Genomic DNA, 25,092 nt, shown 5'->3' with positions numbered 1-25,092 from the left:
GCAATGCCACAGCTGTCAGTGAAAGTGATATCACAGAAAGACACACACTGGTAGAATGCAGTAAGATGGTTTATTCATTTTTACATCCTACAAAGGGGGTGCGGGGGGGGGGGGATGCTGATCCTGGTAGTAGTACGGGTCCCTACCTCTGGTCGTCTTTGCTCTTTTGCAGATCAGAACATTCCCACAGCACACATCCCCCACCCCCATCCCCCAAAAAAGAGACTGTGAGAAACCAAATACCCCAAGAAAAGGCAGTCAGGTGAGTGCTTTCTTCTCTTTTTCCTTGTCTGCCCTTTCTTTTATCATCTACATGCAAGACTTCTTTAAAACTAGGAAAGGGCAGCAGAGAAAAATCAGACCAGGAATACCTGTGTGAGGAAGGGTGAGAGCAGAGGTGAGATGCAGGTGGGTAGCGGGTGAGGTAGGAAGAAGGAAGAATTGGATGGGCCTGGATGGGATAGAGGGATATGCGTGCTCAGCAACAAGAGGCCTGGGTATTTACAAGCAGCCATGTTTAACAGGCCCAACAGGACCTACTGTACTTACTGGATATTCCTTTACCTGCTACACAGTCAGTTTTATTCACTGGAGTTTCAAAGCACCTAACAGACCTGAAACCATCCACATCAACCCGGAGGGAGGGTACTTCCCACAGGGTCTGGCCAGTGTCTCAAGGAGCCAGAGAGGCTGACTATAAGCCTGTGGCCCTACGGCTATAGGCACAACTCCAGAAGCTATCATTATCACTGAGAGATGTTCTGTCCAGAACTATAAGCCTAGACATGACTAGTGCCATACTTTAAAATAACCCTTCCACCTAGAAAAATTTACCGCTATGGTCTCCCTCATAAGTATACTATCATTGCTCAAAGAAAGGGCCTCAGCATGACCCAGAGAAATTCTGCAACTGTCCAGTGTATACTCACTGGTCCGAAACTTCAGAGACTGTCCCCAAGTTGCACAGCCACTACTGGGCTTCTCAAAGGAGTTGTCCTGTACACATATCTGGGCCTGGATTCTTTACTGCAACCTGAATGATGAAGCCACGGAAACATGTCTGCTCACTAACCAGTACCCAACTCAGAAACTCAGAGGCCAAAAGCACCGGCTGTAGAACCTAGGCATAAAGGCCTACTCTCTTAACTTTGCCCTTGAAACAGCAACTTTCTATACCTAACTCTGGCTCCAACATACCAACTTCATGCATGTGCTGTTAATGCCAACCTTTTCTAGAATAGGGATAGTGTAGACTGCCAGTCTTCCTTTGAATAGGCCTCATCTAGCTCATTTCTACTGTCAAGAGTACTCATGAAATTGCTGAGACCTTTCTATGTATCTGCAGTTTGTTCTGAGTTTCTTTGCTCTCAGCATGACTACAGGACACAGTGCACTTGAAGAGCTGTCAGGGATCCTGTGCCCAGGCATCTGAATGAGGCAATAAATAAATGTGGGTATATTCTGGTCAGGGAACAGCAGCTGTGGTCACCAACTCAGAGGGTTTGATCTAAGCAAGTATAGGAAACAGAAGGCCTTGACATACTTATAGCTTTGAGTCCTAAATGAACAAGAACCACTGGCATGGTATTCTTTAAGATAAAAAAGACAATGGAGGAATTGAGAATGATGGCCACATATCAGCGTTGGTGAGGGAGACACCACTGGAAGTGATGAAAGGAACATGGAAAGGGTGGGACTCTGACAAACAGTCCTAGACACAGGCCTCATCCTACAGCCAAGGAATGATGGGCATGACGCTCTTAGGGAGTGCTGACAGAGTGGGAGTACTTGCACGACCACTGTGCTAACATCCCTGGTGGGGAGACAATAGTTTCCCCTCTACCAATGTACTGAGAGGGCAAATGAAACTATCTTTATTCATACAGCACGTAACTGTATATGCAATAAATTCTAACCAATAACCCATTAAAAATACCAAAATTAAAAGGTGAATATAGCAATATCAACCAAAACAAACAAAAAAACAAAGCAACCATTTTGAAGTACTACCCATAATCAGTTGAGAAATGGAATTAAAGGCAACAGCATTTTAAGAACCATGTATAAGATCTATGTCTTATCCAGCAAGGCTCTGGTGAGAGAAATAGTCAAGCCCTGGTAGGTCTGGACACCTAGAGTGCAGTATACTGCACGTATCTGAGTAGACAAGACCTATGAAGTCCCAGTCAAGGCTGCAGAGCTGCTGACCATACGGACACCATACAGACTCAGATTAACCTGGGAAAGCCAAAGTTCCAGGCACTAAGACACACATGACAGGAACAGTGTGAGGACTAACACCGCTCGCATGAGTGAACTCTGCCATCAAGAGGGTGGCACTGGTACGAGAGTCAGAAACCAGACAAGGGACAAAACATATTCCATCACAGACAGCAGCATGTAGGTGAGAAGCAGTGTACTGGCCAGCAGTACAAGATGACTACAAGTCCTCACAGACAGAAGCAACCTCAGCTCTCACCTCAGACCACTCACCAAGGTCGACTCAAAACAGGTACGGAGCCAAACTTAGTTTCTATGGAAAGACATGGTGGAAAAGCTGTATGATCTTAGGAGAGAGAGAGGCTCCTCAAGACAGAATAGACTGGACATTAAAAACATTTGGCTGGAGAGGTGGCTTAGCAGTTACAGTGCTGGATTCCAGCACCTACATGGTGGCTTAGAGCCTTCTGTAACTCTAGTCTCAGGGGATCTGATTCCCTCTTCTGAGTTCTGTGGGCACTAGGCATGCAGGCAAAAATATATCATACATATAAAATAAAGTAAAACAAAAAATTATTAAAAACCTAAATAAGGATGCTATAAAAGCCCAGAGAATATAGAATTGAAATACTGGTAACCAGCCTACCACAAAACACAAAACAGACCTGTCTATCACCCAGAAGGGATGAGATGCACACCAAGCCAAGTATCCACCAATAGGAGAGGAGCTCTCACAGTCACCCTTGCCTGTTTTGCATGCACAAGCACACAGAAAGACAAAACTTAACTGAATTCAGGAATTGACAAGGTTTTGACACTCTTGAGCCTGAGAATGATGTTTGGTTTTTATTTGTGTTTGTGTGGAGGTGTTTTGTTTTGTTTTACTGTTCCAGGATGGCCTGGAACCAGCCAAGGAGGAAGAGCTGAACTTTTGGTTTCTTAGTCTCTGCACCATGTGAGTGCCTGGAGCCAATGGAGGCCAATAGAGGGCATCACAGCCTAGGGACAACAGTAACAGACAGTTTTGAGATGCCATAGGGATGCTGGGAATTAAACCCAGGTCTTCTGGACTATCAGGCAGTGCTCTTAACTGCTATACCATCTTTCCAATACCCATAGCTGGTCATAACATAGATCTTGCATCACAATTGCTAACCTCTTGAGTAACTTCAAGAGTCAGAGCCTGAGGTCAGAGTGGCCCAGTTCTCTGGGGAACTCCAAGATTGGGTGGTTACAGTTAGAGCATAGAAAACTTTTATTCCCTTACCAACTAGCACAGACTGTGAGATTTAGGATATTTACTAATTACGTACTTTAAACAGCATTTCATTACTTAACTCTGGCTGGTTTCAAACTCAGAAATCTGCCTGTTTCTGTTCCCATGTGCTAGGATTGAAGGTGTGTGCTGCTGCGTCCAGCTTAAGAAGTTTATAAAGAACAATTCCTGAATTCAGAAACAGCGACAGACTGGGGTGGTCTTAGCCACCTTTTGCCTGGCACAGAAGCCATAGGAAACCCTAAATCCTGGAGCAGACCAAGTTTGATCCTCCACTCTCTCCCTACATAGGATATTAGTATCCTGATGTCAATGGAAACAGAAAAGCCTCCTCATCATTTCTGGATCCTATGCTGCTTCCTATGTGACTCCATGAGCTGCTCTCTATTGCTTGGTCTTAGGGGACCAGCCTGGGAACTGGCGGACATAATGAGGTATCCCAGGTATTTCCTTGAGGTATGTGGCTTGCTACAACAACAGAGGTATCTCAAGTTAGGGGCCTGTGCCTTGAACACCAAAATGAGCCTAGAACTGTATGATAAAGCATACACCCATACGCACCAGTGACTCCAGAGCTAGACTGCCTGTGCCAGCCACTTTCCAGAATACACTAAAACCAACTGCCCAAGTTTTACATTTTGCAATCATTTGCTCATATGTGTTGGCCCTTCACATTACCTTATTGTCGAGATCAAAGAGGTAAGAGTCCTCTTCCCGAACATCAGCTTCAGAGTCTGAAATCAGCTCCCCTACGTATCTGTAGTGAGAAAAGGGAAGACCCGTCTCACCTCTGTGCCCTCAGACAAGCAACAATGTCATGGAAGGATACAGACACGGGACACTCTGGAAAAGTTCTATGGGCTGGGATCTGGATCTGGCCCCGTGTATTTGCAGTGCAAGGTGAGGAGCAGGGATGGCTTACCAAGATGCTAGTAGTAGAACTCTAAAGCTAGCACCTTTAGTAAATGACTGAGGCAGAAAATCTGAGCACAGCCCTAGGGCTAGCAACGGGGGCCTGGCTGCTGTAATCAGCGTCCCCACTGCTTATCCTCACTTCTGCATGACAGTGAAACATGCTCCCAGGGGCCTTAGAACATGAACGTGTATGAGAAGTTCAGAAATGAAAAAAAAAAAAAAAAAAACCAAACAAATAAACAAACAAACAAAAACACAATAAACACAGCTGTGGGACTCCAGGGACCCACTTACTCGCAGACAAAGGTGCCCAGTGGGATATCCTGGAGGGACCGCACACCCCAGCCCATGTCCTGTGTCCGATAAAGCTGCAGCCTTGCCCTGGAAAACAAGTAGAGGGTAGGTGGACATGTACCTGATGGTCCGCAAACCAACTGCATCCATTCTAAAGTGGGCGAGATGAGCAAACAGAGAAAAATGATGCAGATTCCAAATCAAGGAAGAATTATGACTCTGTAGGTGACTGAAAGCAGTTCCAGTCACCTTATAGACCCAGCATCACACACAGGAAGCTAAGAACCCCGGATTCAGACTGTCAAAGCATAAAGTATTACAGCCCTTGGTTTCCTCAACTTGTGGCCTAACTCACAAGGTAGCAGTGAAGACTAAAGGTCTCACCTCATAGAAGTGTCTCCACTAGAACCGACACTACTGCCAGTCTATTACTCAGGGAGTATGCCAGCAACAACCAGCCAGGAAGGCTCCTATTGGCTGGGTGTGTTCTAGGTAGACCATGCTTAAGGAATTCACCCTCTCTTGAAGGCATTCTCAGATAATGCCCTTCCAATTGGCCCATTTGTAAATATGGGGACACAGGTACTGAAGTCTGTGTACTCTGCCCTTGGTGCACTATGAACAGACCATAGCTACCAATGTTTAAAACTCGATTCTGGCTGTGACACAGGAGGCACAGGAAAAGGCACAGGACAAAGAGGGGGCTCAAGAACCAGGAAGAACACAACAGTTTGAGAAAAGCCAACCAACAACACAACACCATTCTTAATGTTGGTTGGCTTTCTCTAACACTAAAACCAAATTTAGCAAGCCCACTCATATCTCAGCCAGCCTAGCTCGGCTGGGCTGTTCACACACACACACACACACACACACACACACACTCCTTCTCCCAGACATTGGCTCTACCCACAGATATACATGCCTCTGGCCAGCGTGACCCAATATATCTACACCCTCACCTGAGACCATTTTGCACCACACGATTGCGGCAGTTCCTCCAGCATGAGCAGGCATGATTGCACTCGAAGATCAAGGGTGGTTCTGCCATGTTAAACTCAGGCAGAAGTCGGCCATCCTATTAATAGATGGCCACAAGGGCCAGCAGATGTCAACTAGCATTCTCTTTAAATGAACTTTAATGACATATTTTTACAAAATGCCCAGTCTGGCTTCAAATATACACAAACAATGGCTTATGGATAGACATTAACAGCTAGGGGAATAGCAGGGTTAGGCTCCACATCTGTGGTCTGAATGGAAATTTCACAGGTATGATACAGGTTTGAGGATCTCTGGGAGAAATCTTCCCTGGTTAATGCTGTTCTAATCCTCCTGTCCTGCCCTGCCCTGCCTCAAAACTATGCACCTCTTCTCTCTGCATACTTTGTCCCTGAGTTGCATCCTGGGTCCAAGGCGACTGTCTTAGTGCCTCCTCCCACTAGCACTGTCCGTTCCTTGTAAGACCATGACACTAAAACCTCAGGCCACTGTGTCTAGTGATAATAGCCATCCAGCTTGGCCTGGCTTGATCTTTCTACTCGTCATCTCTTTGGACAAATATATGTGGTAAACATATGGCAGGGCTCACCAAACAAAAACAACAAAGACGCTTCCTTCTACAGCTATGCCAGGACAGCCAGGATTATCCAGGTAGTGACAAAAGACATGGGTTTCAACCCGACGACTCTGGGAACTCATACCGCAGCCCCATAATCTACTTAGAATCACCCCTTAATTTCAGCTTGTCACCTCCTTCTACTTGTTTTCCATAACCAGCTCACCTCCAATTGTCCCAATGTCACTAGGACATCTGAGATTCAGAAAACATGCTCACAGACTCACTTTCATGGAACTTACCACATAAGCACATGTGCAGCAAATGTGTTTCCTCACCTTATCATACCAGCAGCGCATGCTCAGCTGGCCACACATGCAGGTGCTAGAGGAGCAGTCATCTACACACACGCAGTACTGAAAACAGAGTGGACTGCATGTCAGACAGGCATCACATTCCTGCTACCCAATCCTGCCCTTGCAATTACCACCAAATGCTTGGGAAAATCTCAATTGCCTTTAATTTGCTACCATCTCTCTTAGGAGCAAGGTGGAAAGGCTTGGGACACCATGAGGAAAATGCACCATGCTGGCAGGGAGCAGCAGGCAGGAGTTTAGACATGTGTAGCCTACAAGGGGCTAAAAAGCTCTTGCACTCAAGGCCAGATACCTCTCAGAAAAAGATGAGAATACAGAATCTCACAATCAAACTAACATTTATACGGCTTATTTTGTGAGAATCAGGAGACTCCTTTAAGCACAACTGTAAGGAAAAGCCTTTCAAATGAAAAAGTCAAAGAGAAATGGGAAAATTGTATTCCAGGCTATGGCTGCTGGGGCTGGGGAGCATGCAGTGCACTGCTTAGACCAGCATGGACCCTCTTGATCATGACTTAAGGACCAGGAGATACTGAGGCTCTGAGCAACCACTGATAGGGACACTTAGGGCCTTCAATAGGCTTTCAAAGTATGCTAGGAGAACTGGAGTCCTGCCTAACAGAGAACTTGAGGTTTTTATCTTTCTTCCACTTCTTTACGTCAAGACAAGTACAAAGAGAACAGAATCTCCTGGGATACTTCCACAGGCCTTCTTCCAGAATGGTGCTAAGTGCTAGGACCAAGTTCTAGGGATCTGCCACCCCTTCTTCCCACCAACCTGCAAATGAGTGATGTTTCTGTCAATGTTCATGGGGGATGTCACGCAGTTCTGGGAGACATACTTATAGTTGGTAGGACACAGCTCACTATCCACAGCATTGACACAGGGAATGGGAATGCGCTCATACCCTCGAGCGATGTCTCTGCGCAGAAAAGGGGGATGTTACTTGTGCTGCTTCAGCTTCTGCCCCGTGGAAGACAGACACAGCTGCCAACCAGTGCCCACACTAGACTTGGGTCACAGGGGCTCCAGCTCTCCTAGCCCACCTGTCAATGGTTTGCTAGACTCTTCTCAGTGTTAGAACCTTCTCACCTGCTCACCGTCTTCTCAACAGCAACGGGCTTGTCAGGGGCTGAGTCCCGAAGTGCTTTGCTCATCTGCAATGCACTCCACACCTGCGAACTGAGGCTTGCACACTGCAAGGGAGTCTCTCCTTCCTTGTTTTTCAGAGTAACATCCGAATCCCGAGAAAGAAAGAGGCTGAAAGGGAAAATAAAGGCCAACAAAACATTCAGGTCTGAATTTAGAAGAGACACAGTTAAGACATAAAATGACCAGCTATCTGTCATGTAGCACCAAACTTATAGCTCAGTGACTCTGGAACAAGCATGCCTTGCCAGGATCCTGCACATCTGCTCCCACCAAATACTTATAATGAGGCATCAGTCTTCTCACCTGAACATGTGTGTAGGAGCTAAGAGTGTTTAGCTAATTTTCTTAGACTTTGTTTTCTAATTTGCCCTTAAGAATAAAGGAAATGGCCGGGTGTGGTGGCGCACGCCTTTAATTCCAGCACTCGGGAGGCAGAGGCAGGTGAATTTCTGAGTTCGAGGCCAGCCTGGTCTACAGAGTGAGTTCCAGGACAGCCAGGGTTATACATAGAAACCCTGTCTCAAAAAACCAAAACCAAAACCAAAAACAAAACAAAACAAAAAAAGAATAAAGGAAACGATATGGAAAACAGGTGTTTGGGGTATGCAGAAGGGCAACACAGCTCGTCTGCCTGATGAAGGAAGAAGGGTTGCCACACCTGTGCTAGAGAGTTTCAAGTACCGCAAGGCCATTTCACTTCCCCTTTCCAGGTGCAGGAGAGGTGCCACCTGCTCATCAGAGCAGCACACCACTGCCGGCATGTAAAAGCACCCTAAACAGCCACCATTTCCACCTGAGAGGGAGAACCAATAGTACCCAGTTCCTACTGAAACTGTCCCCATACTGTTGGGTCTGAGACTTTGTTAAGATTCAACTAATAATGTGGGTGGGTTTGTTTGTTTCTGTTGTCTAGGACAACTATGAGCCCAAAAGGTACCATAGCTGATCTGAGATATCAATTGGAAAAGGTATTTCTCCACCTATATATAGCATCAGCTCTAGGTAGAGTGTAGACACAGCCATTTAACGGTCACTCTAGGTAACCTGGCAGCAAGCGCTATATTGGCATAGGGCTGCACTCACACAACACAGTCGTAGCGATTCTCCCTGGCTGCGATGTGCAGGGGTGAGTCTCCATGGATATTCACAGCATGCAGGTCACACTTGGCAGCCAGAAGTATTTCAGCTATGTCCACACAGCCTGAAAATGCTGCCCAGTGCAGACAAATGTTCTCCTCCTGCACAGAGATAAAATGAGAGCGCAGTGAAGATGGTTTCTGGCTCGGAGCACGCTGCTGGGAGCAGACAAGGACATCCTTGGTGCTTGAGCAAGCTGGTTATTCCTAGCACAGGCTACACTGGAGAAGGGATTTGTACTTTCATCAAACAGAGAACAAAAATCCTATCTAAACTGCAGCATTCATCTATTTTTTTTCCCACTTTAAAAGTAATATAATACAGGGTTGGAGAGATGGTTCATTGGTAAAGACCACATGTTTCTCTTGCAGAGGGTAAGGAGACCTGAGTTTGGTTCCCAGCACCCACAACGGGTAGCCTACAACCACCTATAACTCCAGTTCCAGAGGATTTAACACACACATCTTAAAAAATTTAGGGGAAAAAGGGTAATATAATCACTTACAGACTATTTTGAAAGTAGAATAATACAGAATTATGCCACCTTGAATAGGGTAATTATTAAAATAACTAGTAGACTTTCTTATTAATTTTAAAAGTAAAAGCACTTAATGACCTAAGTTTGACCCCCAGAACTCACGTGAAAGTGAAGAAGAAATCTGAGAAAATAGTGACAGTTGATGACATCTGGGAAGAGTCATTTTCCTTAAGGCTATGGCCAGTGATGGTTCACAACTGGATTTGGTAGTTATTTAAGACAAAATAACGGAGGACATTAAGTTGGACAGGGCTGAAGAAATAGGAAGTGGATCTGAGGAAGTTAGGTGTCAATACAATCAAGTACAGTTTATGAAACTCTCAATAAAATACTAAGTATTTAAAAGGCAGGAGCTGAAGAGATGACTCAGTGGCTAAGCCTGCTTGTTGCTCTATCATGAGGACTGGAGATTGGCACCCACTCAACAAGCAAGGCATCCAAACTCTGTGGGATGTAACATCTGGACACATGTGCACAGACACACTCACACATTATTTAAATCTCATGAAGTAATAATACTTACTATAGTCTCCTGTCAGGACACAATGGCAACAAACCCCTGCCGGCCTCTGCCCATCTATGGTCACCACTCCTTAAGGACTCACCTCAACTGAGCCTGCAACTACAGCCTATACATTATAAAGCTTAGAGTTTGCCCTTTCCACTGAATGATCAGCCCACTCCATAATTTATTAACTTCTTAATTTACTGAATGCTGTTTTTCCTCTGGAATGTAATACTAAAGGCTATTCCTATCCACTCCTACCTCTTGCCCTCTTTGCCTCTCTCTTGTGGATTCTTTCTCAGGTCTAGACATTCAGAGATAGAATTTCTGGCTATAGATATAAAAGACTGGCCTGAAGTGGTCTCCCCCACTATGACCAGTCATTGTTGCTTCCTTCCCCTCAGGAACACAGTCACAGACAAAACTCTAGCCTGAGCATGCCTTAGTTCCCAGCAATCCCTTGCAGTGAAAGCCATCCCAGGCTCCATAGTATCAGATCTGCCTGCTCTGGCAAGTAGGCAATACCAAGCCACATCCCAGGGCCCCATCCTGCAGGCCCGCAGGGGTCACAGTCATCTGCAATACTCTGGTGCTCTCCGACAATTGGACAGCCTCCCTCCCAGTGTCCACATGGTAAGGTGGAGTCAGGGCTTTTCAATTCACTGAACACTTGAAAACATAAAAACAAAACAGAGACAGAGTGTGTTGTCTATCAGCCTTGCTCGCTCGGTCGCTCACAAACCGCCCCAAGCGCAGGCTTTATTATTTCATTTATTTCTAAAGCAAACTGCCTTTAGTCAACATTATTACTCTGTCAAAAACCTTAGTCAACTATCTTTAGTTCTTTTCTGGCTGGCATCCTCGGTGATTTCAGCCCTCTGACTTTACATGGTTACATTCCATCCCCACACATCTCAGAGCTCAAGCAAAGTCTTGACTTCTCGGGGTCATTTTTTCTTAACAGAATGATCTGTTCCTTCTAGCCAGGATTATGTTGTTCTTAAATTCTAAGGCCCTACTCTTAGGAGACTGTTTACTACAGAGCCACCACATTGGCCTGTGATTGAAAGCAGTTTCACCTCCACAGTGGGGGTGGCACTTTCTGCTTCCATGTGTCAGACTGAGCAACCCCCTCCCCACCACCAGCGAGAAATGTGAAACAGAACAGTGTACAATCATGGCTATCAAATCTCCACAGGCAGCAGGAGACGGACCAGGGAACTGGAGCTGCCTACTCAGTCAGATACCACAGGAATCATACAGGCGATGGAGCTGCATGGGCCTGTCATGACCAAGCTTCCCACAGAGCAACATGAGCAGACCTGAGAGAAAGCACCCAAAGGGCTCCAATCTTTCAGCCATCCCTTCAGCCAGGTGGAAAGCACCATCAGCGCACGGGCCATCATCACCCTGCACTGAGAACTGCTATAGACTCACAAGACCAGACCAGAGAACAAACCACAAGAGAATTAGACAGACCTCACATCAATAGCTGTAACACACACACACACACACACACACACACACACACACCCCTCAAGAATATAGACAAACTGGCACCTGGCTTTAAGTCCTGACACACAGATAGGAGGTAAAACTGACCACTGACAAACCAGACCTGGTATGGATATTGAACTGGAAATCTGACCATTAGGCACCTGGTAAAATTGGGTCCCACACGCTCAGAAGGTAATTAGACATGGTAGAAATTACAAACAAAAACCCTTCGATTCCATTCCCACCAACACACAGTAAAGAAAAAAAATTACAGAGCGCTGAAAAAGGTAAAACAACTACAACAAAGAAGGGTAGTATATTAGAGCACACAATTAAAACCAGCTGAACCAAAACTTAGGGTGGAAAGCCAGTATGTACAATCTGACAAGACCATCCAAAGCCATCAGGACAAGTTCTTACAGTCTAATTCACATTACCTGAAGAAATCACAGCCAAAATTCAAAATTTGACAAAAACCCTAAATCACAGATTTAAGACATCCGATCAACCCACAGCTACACAGAGCTAAGTAACATCAAGGCACACCACAAAGTCTTCGTAACAGCTTGAAGAAAAAGCACATATTGCACAAACTCACACAAGAAGAGGTAAAACCGTTCCCACAGACCTTAGTAAGACTCTGGAAAGCAACACGCACAGCATAAACCCACTGACCAGAAAGAACTCTACACCAAGCACAAACATTTCCAAACACGAGGCAGGATACAGGCCATGCTGCCATAAAAATAGCATGAGTAGCAGGAGGAAGCAGAGATGGAAGAGAGGTCTAGTTGGAGAGGAGCAAGGCATGGCTGACAGTCTTCCCAGAAGTCAGTCTGCTCAAACAAAGCAGTAACATGTTACCAAGGGTCAGGACGTACTCACAGGTCATGTAGAAATAAATGGCCTCAAGTTTAAGGTGGAAGATGGAAAGAAACAAGAGTCTTCTGCTACATGTGCTACTGAGGCCTCCACAAGGGTGAACTAGGCCAGAGCTGCTCTCCTGTCTATGAGATCTTGAGCTCTATGAAAAAAAAAAAAAGATGTCTTTCTCTACTTCAGCAATGGCAAATGCTAACATGAAAAGGAAGGTAAATAAGGAGGAAGAAGAAGAAGAGAGGGAGGGGCACCAGCAGCAGCAGCAGCCAAGAGGTGCATAACTTTAATCCCAGTCCTCAGGAGGCAGAAAAGGGCAGGTCTCTGTAAATTTGAGACCAGCCTAGTCTATAAAGCGAGTTCCAGGACAAACAGGTCTATTATACAGAGGAACTTTGCCCGTCTCAAAAAACCTTCATCCACATCTCACACCATATAGAAAAATTGAATCAAAATAGACCATAGGCCTAAATGTAAAGTTAAAAATTATATGCCACTGTAAAAACACAGAAGAACGTCACTTTCAGTTAAAACAGTGGTTTTGTTGTTGTTGTTTTGTTTTGAGAAGGGTTTTACTCTACCCCAGAGTGGCCTTGCTAAACTCATAACAATTCACCTGCTTCAGCCTCTCAAGTGCTGGGATTAAGAAGCATGAGCCACCGGGCGTGGTGGCGCACGCCTTTAATCCCAGCACTTGGGAGGCAGAGGCAGGCAGATTTCTGAGTTCGAGGCCAGCCTGGTCTACAAAGTGAGTTCCAGGACAGCCAGGGCTACACAGAGAAACTGTCTCGAAAAACCAAAAAAAAAAAAAAAAAAAGAAGAAGAAGAAGAAGGAGAAGCATGAGCTATCATGTTCAGCTAAGCAATGCTCTTAAATAGGATATAGGAAGCAGGTTCCACACGCATACATGAAAACAAAGAATATTCTAATGTTTGCACTTTTCCAGGCCAGTACATAGCAAGTTTCAGGACAGCCAAAAGCTACTCAGTGAGTGTTAAGGAGAAGGGGGGGAAACAACAGCAACAGCAGTAGCAACAACAGCAAGAGGAGCAGCAGCAACAACAGGAGCAACAACAACAGCAAGAGGAGCAGCAGCAACAACAGGAACAAAAACAGCAGCAGCAGCAACAGCAAAAAAATCAGCAGCAGCAACAGCAGCAACAATAACAACAACAATGCTACCCAATGAAGCATGAGCTAAAGATCTGAATACATCCTTGACCAAAAAGCTATAAAACAGCAAAAACAGCAAAAAAGCCCATGAGAAGATGTTAACAGCAAACAGCCATTACATGAATAAAAATGAAATGAAGATCACAACAACCAGAAGCCAGTAACAGTGAGCACTCTAGAGACAATGTGGTGGCTCCTCCATTTCCAGGATTCATTTGGGAAAAGTTGGGACACAAATATTTGCAACTCATGTGTTCACCAACAGAGGGTCAATAAATGGCCAATAAATAGACATTTCAAGTAACAAGAAAAAACAACCAGAGTATAAAACGAATCCAGGACAGACACTCCTACAGAGAATTAGCCTCCATTTTGATAAAACCATGACAAATGATAAGATCCAGAAAGATGGCCAAATGTGAAGAGCTCACTATGCACTTTAAATTCAGTTAGTCTGCAACTACATGTCAAAGCAGCTAAATACAGTGTCATATCGGATAAGTAACAAACTTAAGGACTAAGTGTGGTAGCAGATGCATTTGATCCCAACACTCAGGAGGCAGAGGCAGAGAGATTGCTGTGAAGTTGAGGCCAGTCATATATAGATATAGTGAGTTCCAGGCTAGCCAGAGCTAAATAATAAGACCCTGACACTAATAAACATACTAACAAAACCAACACAAAAGCCAAACTTGGCAGCTAACTAATCCTTCCATATTGTAGGAACAGCAAACAATACTTCAAAGATAAGTGGTATTTATTTCTCAACAAAGCTATGAAAGCCAAAGGACTGCACATCATTTACATAAAACTTTGAAAATTATAAACTCTAGGGGTCAGTGAAATACAAAACGGTTGAGCAAGTCAAAGTGTTTGCTAAAGAAGTCTGATAGCCTAAGTTTGATCCCCAGAGCTCATGTAAAGATAGAGAAAAAGGACTGACTCCTGAAAATTGTCCTCTAACCTCCATATAGCCCTGTTACATGTGCAACCCCCACCCCTAAATAAGAAAGAAAGAAAGAAAGAAAGAAAGAAAGAAAGAAAGAAAGAAAGAAAGAGGAAGAAAAGAAAAGAAAAGAAAAGGAAAAAGAAAATGATGAAACGTAAAAACCTCAGTATCAGCCAGGCAGTGTTAACACACCCCTTTAATCCCAACACTCTAGAGGCAGAGGCAGGCAGATCTCTGTGAACTTGAGGCCAGCCTGGACTCCAAAGCTAGTTCTAGGACAGCCAAGGCTATACAGAGAAAGGCTGTCTCAACGGACGAAAGGAAAGGAAAGGAAAGGAAAGGAAAGGAAAGGAAAGGAAAGGAAAGGAAAGGAAAGGAAAGGAAAGGAAAAGAAGCTCAGCAGTACCTTAAAATAAAGCCAAACGGCCTGTGAAGAATGCTAGACTACGGAAGGCCAGAAGAACTAACATACTCCACTCATGTGCCCATACCAAACACTGCTCTTAAACGCAACTCATGTAAACTCAGGCTGGACTGGACCTTGCTTCTTTAGTTTTTACCCAACTTGAATTTGCCTGGAATGGACTAGGATAGCCCTTAAGAGATTCTGTCCCCTCTCTTTAACAAGGTTTCATTATGTAACTCTTGAGTAAGTTGCAGATTTGGAAAAGCATCTGGAAGAACAATAAAAATAGCAGTTAAAAGAGTCTGAATGAGGGTACAGTGCATGGGTGGGAAAAGGTGTTCTTGGAAACCATAAGGTTGCTAAATGAGAATCTCTAGGCTACAGTCCACAAACATCAAGGCTATTTCTACTGCTGTTGATTGCACACTAGAACCAGTTAGTGATACATCTGTGCTGCTTAATTTTTATCATCAACTTGATACAAGCTAGAATCACCTAGGAAGAGAGAATTTCAATTAAGGAATTATCCCAATCAGATAAGCCTCTGGCCAATTGTCTTGTTAATACTGATGATGGAGAACCCACCCCAAAGTAAACAACAATGGTATAATCATGGCTCAGCTTGTTTAGGACCTTACAAAGATAGACACTGCTTCCATCTCTGTGACAAGGAATTTTAGCAACAGATGGGTACAATTGTTTCCTGGATCTGAAATCAGTACCTTAGCTGGGATGAATGGACATTTGTTCAGCTATCCCCAGAAAAAGTCACATAATATCTACAGGGATAACAAAACTACTTCTCTGACTCTATAAAACTAGGCACCACAGAGTGTATTAGGTCAGATCATTCACATTTCTTTCTCTTTCAGGTCACGACCCCTACATGAGACCTGGTTCCTAGTGGTTTTTCTTGGGCTCCTCCCCTAGGTCATGTCAGTCAGGGACATGAGTCAAGAGAAAAGGATTGGGCATTTGATTCACACAAGCTACACACCCATGAACTCTTACCAGGCCAGATTTGCAGGGATCCAGTACAAGATCTATGTTGGGTCAATAAGATGTTGACTACAAAGGGCCAAAATAACCATCATGTGCTAGAACTCAACTTCAGAGATCTAAGCCCTCCAGAAGGAGATGCTGCTCAGGGGCCTGGCTCCTCTGGCCTTCTAAAAGGCTTTTCCTTAAGGTTCCTAAAGCACCATGAAAAACTCACATTATCCCGGATATTGATGTCAGAACCTTTAGACAGCAGCAGCTTCACCAGATCCACGTGCTTGTACTCGGTGGCCCAGATCATAGGTGTCCAACCACCATCATCCTGAGTGTAAGAGACAAATATTATCATCACCAGACAGCAAGTGAGAGAATGACTGACTTCATGCAGCTTGCTCAGGACTAGGGGTCCTCAGAGAAAGTCAAGGCAGAGAAAGTTTTCTGGAAAGTCAATGCAGGCACTGGCTCCCACCAAAGGTGCAGCCCAGCCCCTCTGAAGTAGGGAAGATGAGCTTCAGCTAACACTGTTGTTAGGACTGAACATCCAGTCAGCCTGAAACGACCCGGGAAGGACCCAGAGCAAGGTTTGTGGGAAGAATGAATACAAGGTTTCATTCTTGCTCATGGCCCTGTGGATGACAAAGCACAAGACCAACCAGCAGATAGACATATCAGACACAGACGAAATTGTCACTGCCTTTTTTTAGAAGAGCAGCAGGAGAGAAAGAGCAATCCTGTCCCCTAACTCTGTAAGGTCTATTAAGATCTCATGAATGGCCTTCCTATCACTATGGTGAGATCAATGAAAGTATTTCATTTAGAACAGAAAAGGTATCCTGCAGGAGCTGAGTGTTCTGTTAGCACTCATCAGTCTGGAGGTGGGAAGATAACCTCCTCCTACACACCTTCAAAGGGCTCCCTATCCACCCACACATGCATGTCCTTGTAGACACACATAGCCTCCACAAACGAAGATGATCTCTCTATAGTCAACTATTGGCATCATCAGAGGCAGTAGTAACATAAGGGCACATATGCTGCATAAACACTAGCCCAGAGTGACAAGAATAGAATGCCTCGCAGTCACCCAACAGGTTACTGCTAAGGGCAGTTAAAATAAATCAGACCATGCTACTTTCAGACCATGAAAAAAGACAGTACAAGCAGCCAGGACTAAAGCAAAATGGCACAGTGTACTGGCTAGTTTTGTGTCAACTTGACACAGACTGGAGTTATCACAGAGAAAGGAGCTTCATTTGGGGAAATGCCTCCAAGAGATCCAGCTGTAAGGCATTTTCTCAATTAGTGATCAAGGGGGAAAGGCCCCTTGTGGGTGGGACCATCTCTGGGCTGGTAGTCTCAGTTCTACAAGAGAGGAGGTTGAGCAAGCCAGGGGAAGCAAGCCAGTAAGTAACATCCCTCCATGGCCTCTGCATCAGCTCCTGCTTCCTGACCTGCTTGAGTTCCAGTCCTGACTTCCTTGGTGATGAACAGCAGTATGGAAGTGTAAACCGAATAAACCCTTTCCTCCCCAACTTGCTTCTTGGTCATGATGTTGGTGCAGGAATAGAAACCCTAAGACACACAGGGACATGAGGGAGATGGAAATGCAGCCATAACAAGGATCAAAGGGCCCTACAATGGTGTGTGGGACAGTCTTGGAGCCAGCTCTTTTAGATCATCTACTGGACTGACATGTATTTGTAGACACCTATTGTGTGCCTAGCACCAACAATGCAGCATAAATCACAGAATTGGTGAAACACCATCTTATGACTGAGGGGAGTGGGGCAGGTTAGCAAACAGCACATACAGTGCGATAGAGGGCAGTGCCAAAGCACAGCCAGATCTGGGAAAGAGGCCTAGGTACCCTCAAGAAGGACAGAAGCTATTCTGGGTATGGGAGTTTGGGAGACTCTGAACAGACAGGAAGGAAGCCTGACAGAATATCAAGGATGGAACCATTAGCCAAGTATTGCACAGAGGCCCTACAAAGCAAGAGGAGAATATGGGGATGAGGCCTGTGCTGGCCATTTTTAGTCAACTTAATATAAGCTAGGGTCATCTGGGAAGAGTGAACCTCAAGTGAGAAAACGTCTCTGTCAGAGGTTGTATAAACAAGTCTGTGGGGCATTTTCTTGTTTCATAACTGATGTGAAAGGGCCTACCCTGGGTATATTATCTTAGAATATATTAGAAAGCAAACTAAGCAAATAAAGCAGTAAGTGGTAGTCTACCATGGATTCTGCTGCAGTTTCTGCCTCCAGGTCCCCACCCTGACTTCCATCAATTAGGGACTATAACCTATAAGATCAGATAACCCCTTTCCTCCACAAGTTACTTTGGCTATGGTGTTTATCACAGCAACACAAACTAAGACAAGGCCTTTAGGGGGTTGTGGGCCGTTAAGCATCTGAAATTAAGAGTAGGAGATAAATGAAGAAGGAGGTGGAACAGCTATGCCACTGTACAGGAAAATGGCTTTACCTGGCAGTTGACATCCATCTGTCCATTTGAAAGCAGATACTGAACCACATCATAGTGGCCTTTCTTGGCAGCCAAATGCAAACATGTGGAGCCCTCTGCGTCCTGCAATACAAATGTCATTCAATCCAGAGAAACTATTTATGACTTAGTTCTTGGTGCAAAACACAGAGAAGTTATGCTCTCAGCCTAAAGGAGGTCCTGTCAACAAATCCACTCGACTGAACCCAAGCTAAGAGGAACAGCCAGGGTCCTGTCTCAAAAGCCCATAGTTAAGACTCAAGTCCTTTGTCCCTATATTAGGGAAACCCTTAAGTTGGAAAAACCCCTGCTCCAATCACATATACCTATACAACTCATATATCATCATGAAGGAACTGGCCCATTTCTACTCACCCTGAACTCAATAGCCCCAGGCCTCTTGACATAATGAGCATGCTTTACCAACTCCTTCCAGTAATAGTTCCAACATGAACATGTGTCCTGTCCAGTCTACAACTGCACCTTAAAGGACTTTGGAGAGCTAACCATGGTCACAGAGCACATGGAAAATAGAGTGGATGGTAAGAGCCATTCGCATGCAGAGAATTTAAAACTAGGTGGAAAGAATAGACAAACTTGATGTACAGATGTAATTCGGCCATATTACTGCTTCTGTCCTTTGCTGCTGGGAGTATTTCATTAGCTTTTGATTCTGCTTCCTCCTAGATTCTATACTCATCATACTACCTGACAATAAATAATAATAATAATAAGAAGAAGACACCAACCAAGAAGCTCCAGAACGGGCAAACAACCCACACAACAAAAAGTGAGTAGAGCCACTGGGCCAGGCCTAGCTCTTCTGCCTGTTTTCACTGATCACAAGGATTCTGTGAATATACTGGCCACTGCTCTGAGAGACAATTCTCCCCACTCTCATTTTTGTGATGACCTTATCTCTATTAACTTTCTCTCTCAGAGTCCCAACACTTGAGGTTTAAACACTTATGAACACATATCAATACATCTGATATGAATTAGGATGCCCATCTTTCGTAAGAGCTGCTGGGATACACAATTATATGTCACTGATATTGAGAATCAACAACTGGAAAAAAATTTTAAAGATGTATTTATTTATTTTATGTATAATGAGTATACTGTTGTTATCTTCAGACACACTAGAAGACTGCATCGGATCTCATTACAGATGGTTGTGAGCCACCATGTGTTTGCTGGGAATTGAACTCAGGACCTCTGGAAGAGCAGCCAGTGCTCTTAACTACTGAGCCATCTCTCCAGCCCTAACACTGGAAATTTTTTAAGAATAATGATGGCATACATAGCAGAAAGGATTCCTAGCCAGATGTACTAGACAGTAGGCAGGTAGCGCGCACGCACGCACGCACACGCACGCACGCACGCGCGCGCACACACACACACACACACACACACACACACACACACACACACGACTTCATGCTATCAAGGAGTCTATGTGTGTGTGCACGTGTGCTCATGCTCCAGAGAGTGAGGGGTGGTTCTTAAAAGGTAAACTGGAGAGTAATTTAGCCAAAGAAAACTCACAGGACTAAGACATGAAATCAGCAAATAGCAGAGGCTTCTGGTAAAAAAAGGCTGTGGTACACTGTCCAGTCATCAGTAATACTGTCTTTTTATTTTACATCCACCATGGAAACATCTGCACAGCTTCCTTACCTTCTCACCTACCCATCCCCAAGTAACTCTTACTATCCAGTTTGCTGATGTATCTCAATGCTTCTATAATACAATAGCAGGGGTCTTGTATAATTTATAATAGTGTGCATCAACCCACAACCCCTTTTTACTTCAATGTAGTGATTCTCATCTATGAAGATAACATGTAACATTCATTTTGTCTTCCTTTTTTTCTATTGCTGTACATTTACCCATGGAGGTAGATGCCCTGGGGTTGGATTACAGGTGATGGTGCTCAGCAGCCTGCAGCCATGACTGCTGGCACAAGTGCTCTGCACGGTCTACTTACTTGTCGCTGCTCTCAGTCTCATCTGCTTTACTACTTCTGCTGTGGCAGCTACAGAAACTGTTTTCCAGACTCCACTTTATTTTCTCTGCTAGCACTTTTTCCCCTTTAAGTCTACTTCTTAGTACTTTCGCTAAAAAAAACGTATTTATTTTTAGTGCTATTTATCTTTAGCGCTAAAAGGCAATGGCTTAGTGATTCCTCTGGTGGAGGCATGAGTTCAATTCCCAGCATCAGTCCGTCTCGTCTACTTCAGGGCTCTTGACCCGCAGTGACTCCAGCTCCTGGGGATCTGATGCCCTCTTTGGTTCTTCCTAGGCACCTGCACTCTCATGCATAAACCCACATACAGACACAACACGGTAATAAAAATAAACCCTTAAACGTTCACTAAATCACCATATTTAATAGCTACATTCAAAATATTTACCCACAGGAGTTCTCACACCCTCACCAAGAAAACTCTTTGCAAGAGATGGAGACCACTGCAGAGAACCATAACCATTGCAGAGTCGTAGAGACTGGTCCCAATTGATATATCTACAACACAACGAAAGGCTGAGGAAGTACTGCAGAAGGGGTGGAAAGATTCTAAGGAAACATGAAGTTGGCTGTGAGATTATGTCCCCTAGAAATGTCAGAGAAGCTACACCCATGAAGTCTCAACAACACAGCTGCCAAAATATGAACTGAACAAGGACGATACCAATAGACATGCTAATGGACAGGAAAGCGCATGAAGACTTAAACCTAGACAAAGAATTGTAGAAAACTAAGGGATGCAGAGAGTGGAAGGAAAGGTGTTCTTCAGGAAATAGCCCATACATTGGCTAAATACTAAAGGGTCAGCTCTAAAACACAAACTGAGCAGGTTGCAGGTTGTCTTTATATACTTAGGAGTGTGTGTGTGTGTGTGTGTGTGTGTGTGTGTGTGTGTGTATTACATACCCACGTATGTATGCAATTAAAGAAAAAAGAAATCATGAATGTGAAAAGGGAGGGGCGGTCCTGAGGGAAGAATGGGAAGGAGGAAATGATGTAATTATATTATAATCTTAAAAAATAAAAATATTTTAAAAAGCATTGTTCACCTCTAATTAGTCTACTTATACAGTAGTAAAATAACCCTACAAAGTTATTCCATTTGCACACTACCTTTCTCTGAACTATTAATAATGTATGATTTATTTGTAAATCTGTATAAACTCCATCATATGTATCTTTGTTTTAAACAGCTTCTTGTCTTTTCAAAGTTTTAAAGAAGTGAGTCTGGGTGCAGTGCAGACTCATGTAACAGGTCTCAGTGTCACACAGGTCCTCTGTACCACGACACCCAAGAAGAAGGTCAGCTCAGAATGGGCATTAAAGGAAAAGCTCAAGTGTACATCATCAAGACTGTTGGCTAAATCTGTTCCTGACAAACTGGAAACAAAGGCAAAAAGAGGCCCAGCTAAGGATAAGTCACCAGACAAAAAAGAATGAACTAAACAGAAGACAGAAACAAAGAATAACTAGGCTTCAGCGGCCAGCCAAGCCACTAAGATCTGCTGCAGAAAATGGAAAGGTTGAGATCAGGAGGCTCCGGAGAGGTAGAAGACAAGTTTAACTAATCATGATTGTGTTTATTGATGTCTCCATCTCCATTTTTGTACAACCCAGAGGAATATTTTTACCAACTATGTTCTGAATGCAAGTTTGTTTTTTTAAAAAAGATTTATTTATGTATTATATGTAAGTACACTGTAGCTGTCTTCAGACACTCCAGAAGAGAGTCAGATCTCGTTACGGATGGTTGTGAGCCACCACGTGGTTGCTGGGATTTGAACTCTGGACCTTTGGAAGAGCAGTCGGGTGCTCTTACCCACTGAGCCATCTCACCAGCCCGCAAGTTTTTTAGTAACTAGAAACATTGTAAAAAGGAGAATCCCACCTCATTCCACTTTTTAAATGTAAATGATTTTTTTCAAAAAGGGTAATCACTCACTTCAATTTGGTACAACCAGAAGAGAAAGTGGGACACTGAACCATAGCAGGCTGGGACCAGTTTAGGAATCAGCTTACCATTCCAGGTAAAGGTAAGTTTTACACCTTACAATACGAAGAAGCATACTTAACAGCAATTTGGAATCTCAGTGATATACTTAATGTGTTTTAAGTATTTTAAATTACTTCTAGTCTCCTATTTCTAAAACTGTTTCCTTTAAAAAACAAATAAAATTACTCCTTGATCCTTGTCTGGTCAAAACTGTGTGCTAAGCAGGGTATATACCTTTAATCTCATCACTTGGGAGGCAAAGAAGGAAGATCTCTGAGTTTGTGGCCAGCTTCATCTAGTTCCAGGACAGTCAAGACTACATAGAAAGACCCAATCTCAAAATAACAGAAAAAACAAACAAACAAACAAACAAACAAAAACAAAAAAAAAAACAAAACAAAAAAAAAACCCTAGCAAACAAAGTTAAAAAAAAAAAAAAAAAGAAAAAGAAAAATTCTCACTAGCATCTTTAACATTTATATTTGTGGTGGTCAGTTGTAACAATATGCTATGAAAAATAAAAACCTGAGCATGCAGTATATATGTCAAAATGTGAATGTGAGGAAGTTAAGATACTGTCATTTGATAATGCTTTGTGAGACCTCGAAAGGAGAACCCTTCTTCACCAGGCTTTAGGATGGAGCATCACTGTAATAACTGCTTTAGAAGAAGCAGAACACAGGTCTCTCAGGTGCTTTGGTACATCTGTTAAAACTGTGCACAAACTGAAATGTTTATGTATTGATCCTTAATCAATAAAATCTCAACTATTAAAAAGAAAGATGTTTAAACAACAGCTTTTGTGTTTATTTTATTGAGACAGTGTCTAGCTGTGTAGCCCAGGCTGGCCTTGAACTCAGAGACTCACCTGCCCCTGCCTCCGAGTGCTCGGGATTATAGTCATGTGCCACCACACCTAGTTTTACCTCGTTTCTAAAAGGACACTTTCTCTGGGCTGTCTTTTCTTCTCAAGACTTTTTTTTGTTTTGTTTTTTTGTTTTTCGAGACAGGGTTTCTCTGTGTAGCCCTGGCTGTCCTGGAACTCACTCTGTAGACCAGGCTGGCCTCGAACTCAGAAATCCGCCTGCCTCTGCCTCCTGAGTGCTAGGATTAAAGGAGTGTGCCACCACGCCCGGCTTTTTCTTCTCAAGACTCCTTTCTCTGGTACAGTGACAGCAGCCTCTTCTAATCCTTGTCTAGACCACTGCAGGCCAAGTTGGTAGCAGCTCAGGGTGTTTGCCAATAGGCAACCTGCAAGATTTCTTTGTCTTCCCTGCTTCTGCATGATGTATCTGAGTGTGGAGTACTCTTTGTTCGCCTTACTTAGGTTTTATTGAGTTGCTTTTTTGTTTGTTTGCTTACATCTGTGGATTACTGGTTTTCTTTGATAAGAACTCATGATCATGAGTTCTTCACCCTACTTTTTGTTTTCCTATTAGGTTTTCTCTGCTGTCTTTCTGAGGAACCAGGCTTGTATATGTGTTAGGTAGTTGGGGTCTTATAACGTTTGAATACTCAAAGAGTTTCCCTCACCCTTTCTTTTGCTGTACTAAAATCTGCTGCACAACCCACTCACACACTTCTTAGTCTTGATAGCTGACCTCAACACTTCGTAAATAGCAGCTTTGTAGGTTCCCAACTGTTCTAGATGAAAACAACACTCCCCCTTTTAAGACCCAAGAATAGTATTTAATACCAGAGTAATAGTGATAATCGTATTTGATATGAAAATGGATGTGATTACGTCTACACAGGTTATGGCCACATTTTATTAACAAACAAACAAGTACTGATGTGAAAAAGAATAATTTTACACCAGGGAGGGGTATTAGGGATGAATCCAGAGCCACACAAAGAAATGCTAGGCACACACTCTACCACTGACTGACATCTATTCTTTACATTGTTTATTTATATAGTTATGCCATAAAATATTACATTCTTATGTTTTGTTTTCAGTCTTATGTGCCAAGTCTGGCCCTTGAAGTCACTCTATAGCCAAGGATAACCTCTTATACTTTCCAAGTGTAAAGATTATAGACTGTCCCTACCATAACCATGGTAGTCTATGTGGTACTAGGGATCAAACTTAGCGATCTGAGCATGTTAGGCAGGCACTCTATTAAATAAGCTACACTCTCAGCCCTCTAGGGTTTTTTTCTACTATTTTAAAATTATTGTTATTATTTTGGAATTTATGTATTTGTTTGTTTGTTTGCTTATTTTGAAAGAGTCTTTCTATGTAGCTACAGTTGCCCTAAAACTCATTACATAGACCCTAGCCACCCTTGAACTCAGAGATCCTCCTGTCTCTATCCCCCCAAGTGTGCCATCACACAGGCCCATTAAATCTTAGATGTACAAATCTTCTTTTCTACAGCTAGTAAGACCATCTAAGCCACACTTTGTGATTTTCTTCTCTGGGAATTTCATATAAATGGAGGTTTGTGGTACTTATGCTTTGTATCTAGCTTTATATCCCCAAAGTTTACCTGGGCTGTCACATCTCTATGCTTTGCCCCTGACTGTCCCAGGGATGATGTCTGTTGAATAGATAGAGCACTTGCTCATTAATGCAAAATAAAGGATAAGTAAGTTATTCCTAGGGGGAGTACTGCAATAAGCCGTGCTGTTCACAGTGGTTTGTATTGCTTGGGTGTACACCTACGGCTAGAACTGCTTACTCACCAAGCC

The 25,092-nt window shown here is 43.6% G+C and overlaps 1 protein-coding gene across 6 annotated transcripts in view; it reads right to left on the bottom strand.

Annotated features, from left to right (window-relative positions):
• Positions 1-25,092, bottom strand: part of Ehmt1 (euchromatic histone lysine methyltransferase 1) — a 134,644-nt gene that overhangs the window by 7,206 nt on the left and 102,346 nt on the right. For all 6 annotated transcript variants that reach the window (XM_021185967.3, XM_029469706.2, XM_029469711.2 and 3 more), the window contains 9 exons: positions 18,359-18,460; positions 16,092-16,196; positions 8,877-9,031; positions 7,734-7,901; positions 7,419-7,563; positions 6,602-6,679; positions 5,668-5,783; positions 4,706-4,792; positions 4,175-4,253 (listed from right to left, as the gene is read on the bottom strand). In XM_021185967.3, coding sequence (XP_021041626.1) covers positions 4,175-4,253; positions 4,706-4,792; positions 5,668-5,783; positions 6,602-6,679; positions 7,419-7,563; positions 7,734-7,901; positions 8,877-9,031; positions 16,092-16,196; positions 18,359-18,460 — 1,035 coding nt within the window. The remainder of the gene's footprint in view (positions 1-4,174; positions 4,254-4,705; positions 4,793-5,667; positions 5,784-6,601; positions 6,680-7,418; positions 7,564-7,733; positions 7,902-8,876; positions 9,032-16,091; positions 16,197-18,358; positions 18,461-25,092) is intronic.

This window comes from Mus caroli, unplaced genomic scaffold (assembly GCF_978045245.1).
Source record: "Mus caroli unplaced genomic scaffold, Mus_caroli_1 scaffold_2, whole genome shotgun sequence".
In the NCBI taxonomy this organism is placed as follows: domain Eukaryota; kingdom Metazoa; phylum Chordata; class Mammalia; order Rodentia; family Muridae; genus Mus; species Mus caroli.
The sequence above is the reverse complement of the archived record's forward strand: the minus strand, read 5'-3'. Positions and strand labels throughout refer to the sequence as shown.